The sequence below is a fragment of the Neoarius graeffei genome, chromosome 9 (assembly GCF_027579695.1).
Source record: "Neoarius graeffei isolate fNeoGra1 chromosome 9, fNeoGra1.pri, whole genome shotgun sequence".
Lineage (NCBI taxonomy): Eukaryota > Metazoa > Chordata > Actinopteri > Siluriformes > Ariidae > Neoarius > Neoarius graeffei.
This window is the reverse complement of record NC_083577.1, coordinates 14,243,453-14,258,004: the sequence shown is the minus strand read 5'-3', so window position 1 is coordinate 14,258,004 and position 14,552 is coordinate 14,243,453. Positions and strand designations below refer to the sequence as shown.

The 14,552-nt window shown below is 40.3% G+C and overlaps 1 protein-coding gene across 1 annotated transcript in view; it reads right to left on the bottom strand.

The window, feature by feature from the left end:
• The window catches only part of LOC132892101 (uncharacterized), a 178,645-nt gene that overhangs the window by 72,506 nt on the left and 91,587 nt on the right, over positions 1-14,552 (bottom strand). The window contains exons 8-11 of the mRNA XM_060930502.1: positions 11,313-11,390; positions 7,744-7,788; positions 5,545-5,580; positions 5,311-5,436 (exon numbers count right to left, since the gene is read on the bottom strand). Of these exons, the coding sequence (XP_060786485.1) occupies positions 5,311-5,436; positions 5,545-5,580; positions 7,744-7,788; positions 11,313-11,390 (285 nt within the window). The remainder of the gene's footprint in view (positions 1-5,310; positions 5,437-5,544; positions 5,581-7,743; positions 7,789-11,312; positions 11,391-14,552) is intronic.

Sequence of the window (14,552 nt, the reverse complement as noted above, 5' to 3'; positions counted from 1 at the left end):
ACTTGATAGTGCAGTGAAGTCAGTTCAAGTCAATTCAGCAGTGAGACAGCTGAAGGGGGAAAAAAAAGAAAACTGTTCTTGAACCTGGTGGTTTTGGTCCGAAGGCTCTTGTAGCGCCTTCCAGAGGGCTGGAGAGTGAACAGTTTGTGTGCTGGGTGGCAGGAGTCTTTGTTGATGTCTCAGGTGAGCCATAAACATAATTTCCTGTAGACGTCCTCAGTAGCAGGAAGTGAGGCTCCCATGACACGCTGGGAGATTTTCACCACCTTCTGCAGTGCCTTCCGGTCCGAAACAGAGCAGTTCCCATACCAGACTGTAATACAGTTGGTTAGAATGCTCTCAATGGTACAGCGGTAGAAGTTCACCAGGATGTCTGAAGAGAGATGGGGTTTTTTCAGAGTCCTCAAGAAAAAGAGATGCTGGTGAGCCTTCTTGACTAGGTTGGAGCAGTTGGTTGTTCAGGTGAGGTCCTGCGAAATGTGGATCCCCAGGAATTTGAAGCTGGTCACACGCTCCACTGCTGCACCGTTGATATGGATGGGGGTGTGTGCGCGCGTGTGTCAGCATTCCTCCTGAAGTCCACGGTGAGCTCTTTGGTCTTATTGGTATTGAGCATCAGGTTGTTCTCACTGCACCACACAGCCAGGCGGTCCACCTCCTCCCTGTAGGCTGACTCATCGGTGTCATCTGCAAACTTGATGATGGTGTTAGTGTAATGTACTAAATGCCTTGAGACCTCAAGAATGGCATAGGAATATTTTTAAGCGTCAACAATGATTCTAATATCGTAATTTTTACGATTAAAATGATTCATATAGGTAGCGGTCTGAGTGAATGACCTTGACGTCCGTGACATCACAGCAGGAAGTCTATCAGTCTTATTGCCATTTCCGCTATACTAAAACACAGAGCTGACTGCAACTCCAATCCTGCATTTTGAGCTAATTTATCACCATGCCATGTCAATGTCATGCTTTTGTCTAAACCGGGGAACAGGGGTGCTGCGCCCTCTTACTGAAATGCCGACTGAACCCCAAGTCACACTTAGGCCATGCACTTATATGCTACTGCACAACATGCAATCTTTCTCAAAACAATCTTTTCTTCATGAAAACATCCCAGCAACACCACGTGACAATGTGTCTGATCATCAAATACGTTATAATTACTCCAAAAATATTTCAATCATAGTAGATACACCATCAGACGGTCCAAAAATGATCCGAATTGGCGTTTTCCAGATCGAGGCGCCATGTTGTTTAGTTGTTTACTTGTCGCAGCTGCTCTTGCGAGATTTGACATAGGTTACATACAAGGTCAGCTGACTTATAGAGCGAGATTTCTCGAGACTGAATGACCTTTCATCCACCGGCACGGGAGCTTTTGACAGAAGTAGTTCACGAGTTGTTTTTGTTGACACTTGGGCATTTAAAGAGGTCATCCCGCGGCACGAAACGGAAGAAAGCCAAAGACTGTCCGGGGCAGAAGATGACGACTTCTTTTTTCTGTCATAAAGCAGATAAAGATGTTTACGATGGTGAGATCGCGACAACTGAGGGATCGGTCCATGCCGTCGGTTCCGGGGCCTCACTGAAGGACGCGCCAACTGAGCACTGTGACAGCGGTATCACGGAATCCATGACGAACGAAGACCAGGTGTCTTGCTCAGAATGTCCCATTGTAGCCTCAATTTTTCAAAGGCTTCGCACGGCGGAAGGGGGGGGGGGGGACCCACTTGGTCGCTTTGCTCCCTTGCCATGGTAAGCACTCTCATACTAAATTTTTCTAGAAAAACCCCTGCACCAGTTCTCCCAGAGTGTGAGCCAAGCAATAATGGCGGATTACGCAGTATGGAGAATGACTGGATCAGTCATCAGACTTCTTCGCTGGATATGCTCTTTTTTCCCTTTTATTTCTTTCCCCCCTGCTGGATATGCTTGCCTCAGCAGCAATATCTCGCCCTTACGTGGAAGAAGCAAATAACATAAAAACAACACTCGTTGTTTTCCTGCATTTAGATTAATACACGTAACTTGTATTGTGCATTTAAGTTATCGGTATAAGATTATTTAATTTGCTTCAGAATGTGATTGTCTCAGTTCATCTGATTATTTAATTAGCCTTTTATGTTTTATCAATGAAAATACATGCATGTACATGTACAGTGGGGCAAAAAAGTATTTAGTCAGTCACCAATTGTGCAAGTTCTCCCACTTAAAAAGATGAGAGAGGCCTGTAATTTTCATCATAGGTACACTTCAACTATGAGAGACAGAATGAGAAAAAAAATCCAGAAAATCACATTGTCTGATTTTTAAAGAATTTATTTGCAAATTATGGTGGAAAATAAGTATTTGGTCAATAACAAAAGTTCATCTCAATACTTTGTTATATACCCTTTGTTGGCAATGACAGAGGTCAAACGTTTTCTGTAAGTCTTCACAAGGTTTTCACACACTGTTGCTGGTATTTTGGCCCATTCCTCCATGCAGATCTCCTCTAGAGCAGTGATGTTTTGGGGCTGTCGCTGGGCAACACGGACTTTCAACTCCCTCCAAAGATTTTCTATGGGGTTGAGATCTGGAGACTGGCTAGGCCACTCCAGGACCTTGAAATGCTTCTTACGAAGCCACTCCTTCGTTGTCCAGGCAGTGTGTTTGGGATCACTGTCATGCTGAAAGACCCAGCCACATTTCATCTTCAATGCCCTTGCTGATGGAAGGAGGTTTTCACTCAAAATCTCACGATACATGGCCCCATTCATTCTTTCCTTTACACGGATCAGTCGTCCTGGTCCCTTTGCAGAAAAACAGCCCCAAAGCATGATGTTTCCACCCCCATGCTTCACAGTAGGTATGGTGTTCTTTGGATGCAACTCAGCATTCTTTCTCCTCCAAACACGGCAAGTTGAGTTTTTACCAAAAAGTTCTATTTTGGTTTCATTTGACCATATGACATTCTCCCAATCCTCTTCTGGATCATCCAAATGCTCTCTAGCAAACTTCAGACGGGCCTGGACATGTACTGGCTTAAGCAGGGGGCACTGCAGGATTTGAGTCCCTGGCAGCGTAGTGTGTTACTGATGGTAGTCTTTGTTACTTTGGTCCCAGCTCTCTGCAGGTCATTCACTAAGTCCCCCCGTGTGGTTCTGGGATTTTTGCTCACCGTTCTTGTGATCATTTTGACCCCACGGGGTGAGATCTTGCATGAAGCCCCAGATCGAGGGAGATTATCAGTGGTCTTGTATGTCTTCCATTTTCTAATAATTGCTCCCACAGTTGATTTCTTCACACCAAGCTGCTTACCTATTGCAGATTCAGTCTTCCCAGCCTGGTGCAGGTCTACAATTTTGTTTCTGGTGTCCTTTGACAGCTCTTTGGTCTTGGCCATAGTGGTGTTTGGAGTGTGACTGTTTGAGGTTGTGGACAGGTGTCTTTTATACTGATAACGAGTTCAAACAGGTGCCATTAATACAAGTAACGAGTGGAGGACAGAGGAGCCTCTTAAAGAAGAAGTTACAAGTCTGTGAGAGCCAGAAATCTTGCTTGTTTGTAGGTGACCAAATACTTATTTTACCGAGGAATTTACTAATTAATTCATTAAAAATCCTACAATGTGATTTCCTGGATTCTTTCCTCCCATTCTGTCTCTCATAGTTGAGGTATACCTATGATGAAAATTACAGGCCTCTCTCATCTTATTAAGTGGGAGAACTTGCACAATTGGTGGCTGACTAAATACTTTTTTGCCCCACTGTATGTTGCATAAGTTATAATGCCTATCCTGTTTTAATGAGAGTCACATGAGACTGTCAGCTCAATTCTATCCAATTCTCTAGACAGCTTTGTGGGTGGTAAGAGAGAGCAACTGGACTTGCTTGAAGATTCTTGGCTTTATTTTGTAAGGTGGGGGCCTCCGTGGTTGACGTGCTACTATCGGATTCGCTTTCCGACGGTTCGAGCTGAAACGGTTCTGTGTGTATAGCAGTAGCATGTACACACACTCCAATTTCAGGACTATCACAGTCCGATGTATTACTATCTGAGGAATCCCAAGAATCTCCAATAAATCCGAATGAAGCGGCAACTGCAACCACTCTCACCTGCCGAGTCTGGCTTTGGTCTATAGCACCGGTTACCGCTGTGACGTCACCCACCTAGGGCTGGCTGGCTCAGCGGGGCAGCTCGAATGCCAACTTTGCGGTCGATTTTAACTCTCAAAAATATATATTTTTTTAATTCCCAATTATGCAGCATACAAGAGTCAAGGATGGAGATACTATCCACTCAGAAATGTACTTAAGAATAAAGGTTCTGCGTATATCCTTTAAGCAAGGCAACCTAACCTGTAATGTAATGTAATATGGGTCTGAACCCCAGCATACCAACATGTGCACTGCAATAGGGCAGACACTTTTGTGAGTGCATGTGCTCTGTGTATGTGCCAGCTGTATGCAGAAAAGTGGTATGCACTATGATGAAAAACACTGGAGATAAACCTATAATCTTGCACCTTGAGCATTATTTTGGAATTTGGAGTTGACTAGAATCTACCCTAGGTCTACCCTAAAAGTGTACATAGCAGCATTGTCTGTACAACAGGGAGAGATTGACAGTTTGCTGTTTGGAGAACATAAATAATCCAAAACCTTTCATGAAGAAATGGAATATGGAGCTCTCCAAACAAAACCGTGATTTCACACTGGGACCTGGACTTCACATTAAACGGTTTGTACAACTTGCCATATTAACCACTTAAAGACAAAGTGTCTTGTGCAAGAGAAACATTTTTACCGGCCACCACTATGGCCAAACAAATTGGTAAATTTCATGCACTGATGGACAATACATTGTCTTTGTTAGGAATAGCAGTTCAAACCTGTCACACTGTGGATGGACCCAGCATTATTGCCAAATATACGGACACCACAATATAAACTATCCACCTATCTCATCTTACAGATGAGAATGTTCCCAAGCCATCATCTACATTTGCCAGATGTTACAAACTGAATGCTGCTGACTTCTCTCCCTTAACAGAAAGCAGTAAAGGAATATCAGGTGATTCTTATCCTCAGTCATGAGTATCATCCATATTGATTTTCATTCTTGTGATTCTCATTCCCAATAGCATATAGTAAAGTATGTAAAATAAAGTACAATACAACTGTGATCCTTGGAGAAATTTTACACTTGCATTCTTATCCATCTTTACCAATATTTCTGGAACTGACTGTATAAATAAAAGTCTTAAATGACTAAACAAAAGAGAGTGAGGCAGCATTAGATAAAGTATCAACAAAGAAGGTACCTTAATATCCTGTAAGGATGCCTCTGTATCTGCGGTGACAGAAGACCTGTCACTTCCTTTGCATGAAGAAGCCCCACCCAGTGAAATCTGAGTGGCAGTGGATAGAGTAGATACTCGAGAGGAGCCCTCCAAAGAAAACCAATGAATCCATCAATTACAGATATTAATACCAACCTTCCACTCGAAAGTCTTTAAATTTGAGCAAAAACCAAGAAGAAAAATATCTTTGCTAACCTTTTCAAAAAAATCTCTGTCCAATCCGTCATCCAACTGTAAGCAGAACAAAAAAAAATTGAAAACAGAACATTAGTTACACCACTTTTTCATTTTCATGCAGTTCCTAAGGTAGCACATACACACAGTGGTATGTAAACAGTTTCTCATCATGAGAAGCAAATGACATGGACATTATTTTTCAGGTATGAACTCGATTTTTCCAGGTATAAGCTCCAAGCTTATGAAATTGTGTGCAATACAGAGTGGGTTTCAAAAAGAATCAAAACCTTTCAAAATATTCACATTTTGTTGCTTTACAGCCTCAAATGAAGACACAACACAGATCTTATCCAGCTTCATCTTCAAGTCATTCCATAGATTTTCATTAGAGTCTAGGCTCTGACTAGGACATGAACCCTTTTCTCTTTTAGCCACTGTATGGTCAATTTGGCAGTGTGCTTCCCATCCTCAACTTTCTGGCAGAGGGCGGCAGGTTTTCCTCAAGAATTAGTCAGTATTTTGCTCCATCCACTGCTCCCTTCTATCCTGACAAGTGCCACAGTCCCTGCCAAAGAGAAAATACTCCCACAACAGGATGCTACCATCACCATGCATTACTGTAGTATGGGGAGCTATATTGCCTTTTTGGCAGATATACTGTTTGGCATCACTTTTGGTCTCAAAATCTTCAATTTGCTTTTTGGAAAGCTCAAATGAGATTTAATGTGTTTTTTCTTGAGCTGCCTTTTTTCTTGCAACCCTCCCATACAAGCCAGATTTGTGGAGCACTTGCGATATTGTCGTCACAGGCAGACAATGACCAATCTGACAAAGTCCTCCAATGCCTTCAAAGTTGCCATTGGCCTCTTGGTAGCCTCCCTCAGCAGTTTCTTCCTCACTCTAGCATCCAATTTGGAGGAACACCCTGAACCAGGCAGGGTCTTGGTGGTAGCAAACACCTTCCACTTCTTAATTACTGATTTTAACTGTGCTCCCAGGGATGTAAACAGCCTTTGAAATCTTTTTGCAAATCTCCAGGTTATTTTGAAGATTGTTTGCTTTTAATAACACCACCAAGCACTGGAATGCACAAACAATACCTACTTTTATTCTGAACTAAACAAAATAATTACAATTGTGGTGGAAGCCTCCAAACCTTGGTGTACAATCAAGAAGGCGATGAGTTTCACCTGATTAAGTTACAAATTATGTTCTTAGGGGTGATTGTATATCAAACAAAGTTATTCTAGGTTTTTAAATAATAATAATAATAATAATAATAATAATAATAATCTCATCTCATCTCATCATCTCTAGCCGCTTTATCCTTCTACAGGGTCGCAGGCAAACTGGAGCCTATCAGCTGACTACGGGCGAAAGGCGGGGTACACCCTGGACAAGTCGCCAGGTCATCACAGGGCAATAATAATAATAATAATTATTATTATTATTATATCCTGCTATTTTCCTTTTGCTTGGATGTTGTATGATGGAGCAAGTAAATACATTTGGAAAAATCCTGTTTGCGTTTTCATTTCAGACTGTAAACGTGAACATTTTGGGGGTCATTATTTTCTATACCCACTGTACCATTATCCTGTCATGTCCCATAACCATCACCAACTGAAAATAGTATTTGCTTGTGACTGTGATGCTTGTAACTGACTCTGGGGGAAAAAGAAGCAACATCGCCAGAAATATGTACCATGTCTGTATTGTGTAAACATTATATCCTTATTGCTATAAAGAAATAAAATTACAAATATTAATAATAAAACATATTTTATTAAAATAATCAATAAAAGTTAAAAATAAAACTTTTATTGGAAAGTTCAATAAAATATTGAACTTAGAATTCAATCAATCAGTGTTCACCCCAGGATTAAAATAAAGCCCCAACTTTTGGGTGGCTGTAGGCCACCCTGTGCGGCCTGTAGGGTGGAGAGTACATTGGTGTGTGTGTGTGTGTGGGTGGGGGGGGTCTTCCCCTGGAAAATATTGAAAAAAGGGAGCTCAATTGGTTGCATCTGGTGACTTTTAGGAGCATTTTATGGTGGTATGGACACGGTCACTTTTTACTGTTAATGTGGTTGAAAAGGTTGCTACAACAAGTACCGTAGAGGTCTGTGATGCTGTGGTTTGCAGCATGGGGTTCACATGAGCAATAAATAAAGTCATCATCTGACAACAATGTATTATATAATGCTGTTTTATTACCTGAACCACTGCCCGAACACCAGTAACCAAAAGTTCAAATGAATTCTGTTGCAGTAAGAAAAAAATAATTATAATACCCCCTGTAGACTGCATTTACTGCACAAATGCCCTTTATACTTAAGCCAACTTAATACTGAACACCAAAAGCACCTCAGAATAAACATGTTTGAGCAATAATACTGCTACTAGTACACATACGGATGGTGTAAACCATAAAGGACGGTTCTTGAAACAAGTACTAAGTCTGGGGTACAACACTTGGAGGTGGTAAGCTAGATGATCAACTGATGAACTCAACCCAGAGTTCAAGCCATTAGTTGATCACTTGAGTCTCCTCTTTTTCTCGTTAACCCAAGCATCAGCCGCAGCAGCGTAGTCCACCTCCTCACATGGTGGGCCTTGCAGGGAGATCATGAGGAGGTGGTTGAAGGGTTTTGCTGTCATCAGGTTTCTTTTGTTTGTTTTTATTCTTTTCAGGGCACTGAAATGTCTTTTGCAGTCTGCAAGCAGAGTTATCAATATCAGGTGGTTAAGAGTAGACTATGCTTAGTATGCGAGTTGATCAGAAAATTAGTTAAAACTTTCAAGATGTACTACTATTTAGAATCTTGTTTTATTTTTTCTGCTCGCATTCGTTAGCTTCTTCATGAAAGTGTCTGATTTTTTTTTTTACAGGCGAAGTAGCTTCCTTATTCAAGACGGAAAATCTAGACTGGTTTCCAACAACTCGGATATAACTCAGTAAAAAATCCAACAAGGAGCGACATGCGCAATATATCCTGAAAGAACAGAAAAGATTAAGAACCGAGAGCGCTGAAGCTTTGTTTCCATTATCAAAGGAACCCAATCCTGTACAAAATGTCACCATGGAGCCAGAGTGTACTAATAAACCTATAGTTCAAGAGCGTTCTCCACAAACACAATTTTACAACAGCTGCATGCATGTGAAACGGAAATAAGTCGACTAAGGCAGGAAACACTATTTTGGATAAAATTGTTGTCTGTTACTCACTTATCAACCTGTGTGACTCAGTTGTGCCTTTTGAATAGAGAATAAATGAAGAAGGAATTGAACATTAACCATTTATTGAAATTATTTTTACAAGGGTGATTATAGTTACTATACGACTATAGCTGGAATGTGGTGATTTGTAATTATTGTACCATCCACTATTAGATAAAATTAAAATAAAATCTTACAATATTGTTTGAAAGTCTACAGCAAGATATTTTGTTATTTTACAAAAACATTTCAGATATTGTTTTAACAATAATAAGCATCACTGTATAAATGATAGAGTGCAAACAGCTGTGTAACTAGATGTCCGTGGAGTTGCTGAGACATGGAGGGCCGGGAATACCATCTAGCCCACAGTTCAGGTAGGAGTCCTTTGAGTGTAAATGCTCTGGCTTTCACAACATTCTGTTCCCAAAAGCTGATGTCAGGAAAAAGTTTTTACACAAAGAAGGTTTTCTTGCTTTTGTAGATTTTTTAAAAACTGTTCTTCCATGTCAGGACTCTTTGGGGAAAAAGGTGGTATATTCCAACATGTAGCTAATGCTAATGCAAGGCCACAAATCTACACCATCACTCCAGTCATTTCGAGGAATTTTGCACAGATCAAAATGCTAATAAACTCTAATTTGCATTTATAGCTATCCTTTGCTTCTTTCTGACTAAGATTATCCAAGTAATCTGGTAGTAGAGCTTTTTTAGCTGTAGTTTTCTTCAGGCAATAGATGCTGGACATCTTCACTTTGCTTCAGTATGTGAACAGTATGTAAACAAAGTTCGCTTGTTCCCCAGGCATAAGGTAGCGATGGTTGCTAAGGTAAATGTGACCTCAGTGCAAGGGTGCTCACCTACACACTGAAGCGTCATAGTACCAGTGCAGCAGCAAAATGATAGACGGCGTTGATAACTCAAATGTGCTAGTGTTAGCAATATTTTGCTGCTGTGAGAAGTTTAACAGTTGTTGACAACATGGCAGTATGATTAAGGCCCTGTCCACACGGCAACGGATTCAGGTGAATCTGATAAAATTGTTTATCGTTTCGGCCTGGCGTCCACACGGCATCAGCGTTTTGGGTTCCCCAAAACGAAATCTTTTGAGAACGGGTTCCAGAGTGAAAAAATCTGGCAATGGCCCTGTTGCGAAGTCGTCTGGATGAGTAGAACGGATTTGTTTACGATGACGTCACAACCACATGACTGTCAGTGCTTCACGCCGGGTAGAAGTGTAACAAACTCGATGCGAGTTGTCAACAAATCCTATAACTTGGTTCATGAAACGCGCTTACAAAATATTTTCACTGTGAATATTTGTGTAATGGTGCAAAGTGAGAGAGAGAGAGAGAGAGAGAGAGAGAGAGAGAGAGAGAGAGAGAGAGAGAATGTGAGAGAATAGCCCTTAGGGCAGAGTCTTTAGTCCAAACACTGCGGAAGCAGTACCAAACCGCGCACCGCCCGTGCGCTTTCCAAAAACAAAAACAATCCCGCCAGCAAACATAGAAAAAAAAAAAGGAGCAATCTCACCTCTTCAGATGTTGGTTTAAGTCCGACAATACATTCCTCAAAAAGGACGTAGAAGAACAAAGTAATGCATCAACGTGTAGCATTCAATTTATTCCGGACCATTAAAGAATTCTGGAGGATATCAGAATGTTGGCGTACCGGCTTCCATCTATCCCCATTCATTCCTCTTTCTGCGTCTTTCGTTTTACGCTACTGATTAATAATCAAAACTTTATGTGGCTAATGCTAAATGCTACAGAAGAAGGGGTTTATGCACATGCGTCTACTTCTTCTATTGTTCTGGTGTCTCCGATGGGACTGTCTTACAGCGCACGTAGTGGTGTGGCATGTGTATTGCATCGTTTTCAGCAAGCGTTGCGTTGCCATATGAACCTGAAATTTTACTGATCCGTTGCCCATGTGGATGCGATATTTAAAAAAAAAAAAAAAATCTCGTTGCCGTTGTCGTGTGGATGTAGCCTAAAACAGCTGGATAAACTTGTCTTAGAAGATTTAAATGTGTGAATGGTGAGAAACAAATATTCACGTTAACACACTAAATGCCGAATGGTTCAGATAATGTTTTGTTTGACAGATGTGGTTAACAAACAGGTTGGGAGCTTGGGAGCTCCCTGCACAGCTAATATGGCTAATGACTGGGCACTTCTGAAAGCAATAACATTAGCTAATACAGAATCGTGTTAACTAGAGGACATATCTGAAGTAAAGCACTCATTACACAGTTGGGAGTGCTCTGTTGGAGTCCAGTGGTGCCTTTTTATGGCACCAATCTACTTATAATGATGGTAAAATAAAATGCTAATCCCTTGCTTCTTTAATAGTTATTGCTACCAACAGTATAGCAAATTGAAGGCATCTCATTGGCCTACTCAAAAACTTCTATTCTTTCCTCAAAATGGCATCAATTATACAATGTGACCTCACAATAAATGCTAGTTTCACCATAAACCCTGATGCCTAAATGAGGTGCTAAAAAGTCACCAGTACATTTGATTAGATGATGAGTGACACTCAGACTGAATTGGAAGCTCACCACTGGGCTAGGACATCTGGAACTTGCTGTGGATGATGCTCTGGAGCTTGAGCCCATAAGACCACTATACTCAGACAACTAAGGGAATGTGAACACACAGACACACTTACTGAAACCAAAAACAAGGCTGGGGTTACTTGGGTCAACTGTAGCATTATGGTAAATGGTGATTTCTCCCAACAACCTGTAGTCAATCCATAATGGAGATGCACTGATCCAGTACAGTCCAGAATTTTAACATCAAATCAGCTTCTTCCAATCAGAATTTGAATTTTTTTTTTTAGAAAACATTAGAAAAAGAAATAACGATACCCACGATATCTCAGAAAGCATATTCTGAAATAATTTTATATTACCCAGATTACAAACAGAAGCTGGCAGAGAGCAGGGAAGCCAGCTTCCGTTTCCAAATCTGCATCAGCCAAATAGCTGATTCTTACTCTTGAAGGGCAAATGAAATGGTACATCCCTAGTCTTTAAATATTCAAAAAGTAGTGGATTAAATGGATTAAAAAGATAATAAATAAAGGGTGGCATTAGTATAGTAACAGCTGAACACACGTGCCAATTATGTAATGGCAACAATACATGCACATATGGCCATAAGTTGGTGGACACCTGACCATCACACCCATACTGTACGTCCTTGTTGAAAACACCATTCCAGATTTAGCCCCCCCTTGCTGTTTTAATAATCTCCTGCCATAATTTAACAGTATGGGGAAGAACCACATATGGGTGTGATGTTCAGGTGTCCACAAACCTTTGGCCAGTGTTGAATGTTGAATTATGTGATGTTGAATTCCCAAATCTGACAGGACAGAAGGTGTTGATTAATTTTCTTTATATCACAGTACTACTGAATTCTTGAAATCAGAAGTTGCATGAAATTTTTCTATAAACAACACAACATGGATCGTTCCACCTACCCATTCTAATACATTATTGCTCCTGTAGTAACAGCTTATTCACATGGACTTGTATGGAGGATGCTGCACATAATCTACGGCTAATAAAAACAAAATAAAAAGGTGCTGTCATTTAACAAAAAACAAACAAACAAAAACCCATTGATACTGCTGAATGCATTAGGTTGTAACAGATGAAAAAAAAAAGTTCATCTGTTACAACCTAATGCATTCAGCAGCATCAATGTTTTTTTTTTTTTGGGGGGGGGGGGGGGGGAGTCTCATGGTCTTTGAGGTGCTTTGTGTGAAGATCATCTGTGCCAAATCTTGTGAAGATTGAACAGATTTTGTGGCCTGTGAAAACTTTTTAATCCCTTCATTAAAATCCAATATGGAGGCCAGAGCATTTATATTGATTTGAAAACTTGCCATGTCTTGGCCTTGGGAAGGTATCAGCAAACAATTTTTTTTTTTAAGGCAAACAGCAACACTTTTTAGCCAAAACACATTTTTGCTTATTGCAGCATCCCCTAGTGGTCAAATGACCAACTTTTCTGTGCTTCCTCAAAATGGGGTTCCAAGTCCATGTACCAAATTTGGTTTTGATGCATCAAAGCATTGTCGAGATAGGATCTCACTTCCTGTTTGGTGGTTTCACTGCTGAATTTTTATTGGCTATACCGCTTTGGTAAATTAAAAAGTCAACAATTTACTGTTGTGAGGCTTGGTCTGCAGATTGTCTTTGCCAAATTTTGTGAAGATTGAGCAAACTTTGTGAGCTGTAAAAATGTTTTTGAGAAAATCCAATATGGCAGAAATTGACCATGTGCGGAACTCTGCTTGAGCCAAGGTATCCAATGGTACCTCACTTTTAAAAAGTGGGCATGTGGTTAAACATTTACACATATAAATGCACTTCCCCTTTGGACATGAGGTGCAATCATGAAACTTGGTGAAAAGAATTGAGGGAATTTTCCCAATCAGTGTCCCAAATTTAAAAACTTTTTACCATAAAGGTTCTAGCTAGAAGTAGTAGATGATAAGAAAAGGTAGAAACACAATTAGTGCTTACACAGCTTTGGTAATTGGCCCCCAATAAATTAAAAAAATTGTAATCACTGGCAAGTCAGTCACTGTGGTATAAAAGGAATGTCACTTGATGTAATGTGCTGTTAGAGGAAAATATTCTACATCCAGGCAGTAATTCAGCCTCAAATCAGGCCATATCATACCAATCTGTTGTAGATAGTTTTCTGATAAAAGCATGCCCCCAAGAGTTTTGTTCCGCATATTTCCATTGATGGAAAATGTTTTTTTTTTTTGCAAAGCAAGCACTGTTAGTTTCCACACAGAGAAAAGAAAACATCAGGATATCTTTCTTACAGTATGGGTACTGGAGAGCCGAGAGCCACTGCAGAGACTATTTTCATATAAAGATCCCTAATAAGCATGAAAGAAAAATGACAGAACAGAGAAAGAACATACACAAATACACTCTTTGGCTGACTAATTTATGATTAATTATTCTTAATTTATACACCCCATTCACACCTAATTTAGTGTAGTCAATCCACCTACTGGTATGTTTTTGTGTATTTGGAAGAAACCAGAGGAAACCCACATGGACACATTGAAACCCTGAAAAACTCCATGGTCACATACATACATATACACGTTAATATTTTATATATAAAATCTGTTTTGAAAATACTTTAAATAGATAGCTAATATTAATATAACTAATTATTCTGGAAACACACACACACAGTTCTGTGAGCTGCATGTACTGTAATAGGTCTCTACCACAGAAGTCCCCCTTCAGGTCACATACTGCTGATTTTACCAGATCATGTCAACAGATGTTCACATTATAACCTCTAGTTTACCACCATCCTACACATTCCACCTCACCCATGATTCTCTACCAACTTTCAAGTCCCTGGTGTAAATAGCAAAAAAAAAAAAAAAACCATCCTGTGTGTGAAGGGTCTGCAGGCTGAAACACATTGTTGAGGGAAATCAGAGGAGACCAGGTGGACAGGAAGTCTATGGTAACTCAAATAAGCATTGTCCAGTGTGGATGCCAATGATAGCCTCAGGATTCTTATTCTTGACAGACAGAAGTCGAACCTGATATGATCTTATGCTGTTGCAGCATGTTGTGTACATACTGAGATGCTTCTCTGCTTACCACAGTTGTAAAGAATGACTATGCGAGTTACTATGTCCTAACTGGCAGCTCAAACCAATCTTGCAGTTTCCTCTGATGTTTACTAGCTTCCTTCTGGGCCAACCTGTCCTACTACAGTTTTGTTAACAAAACCAACAACTC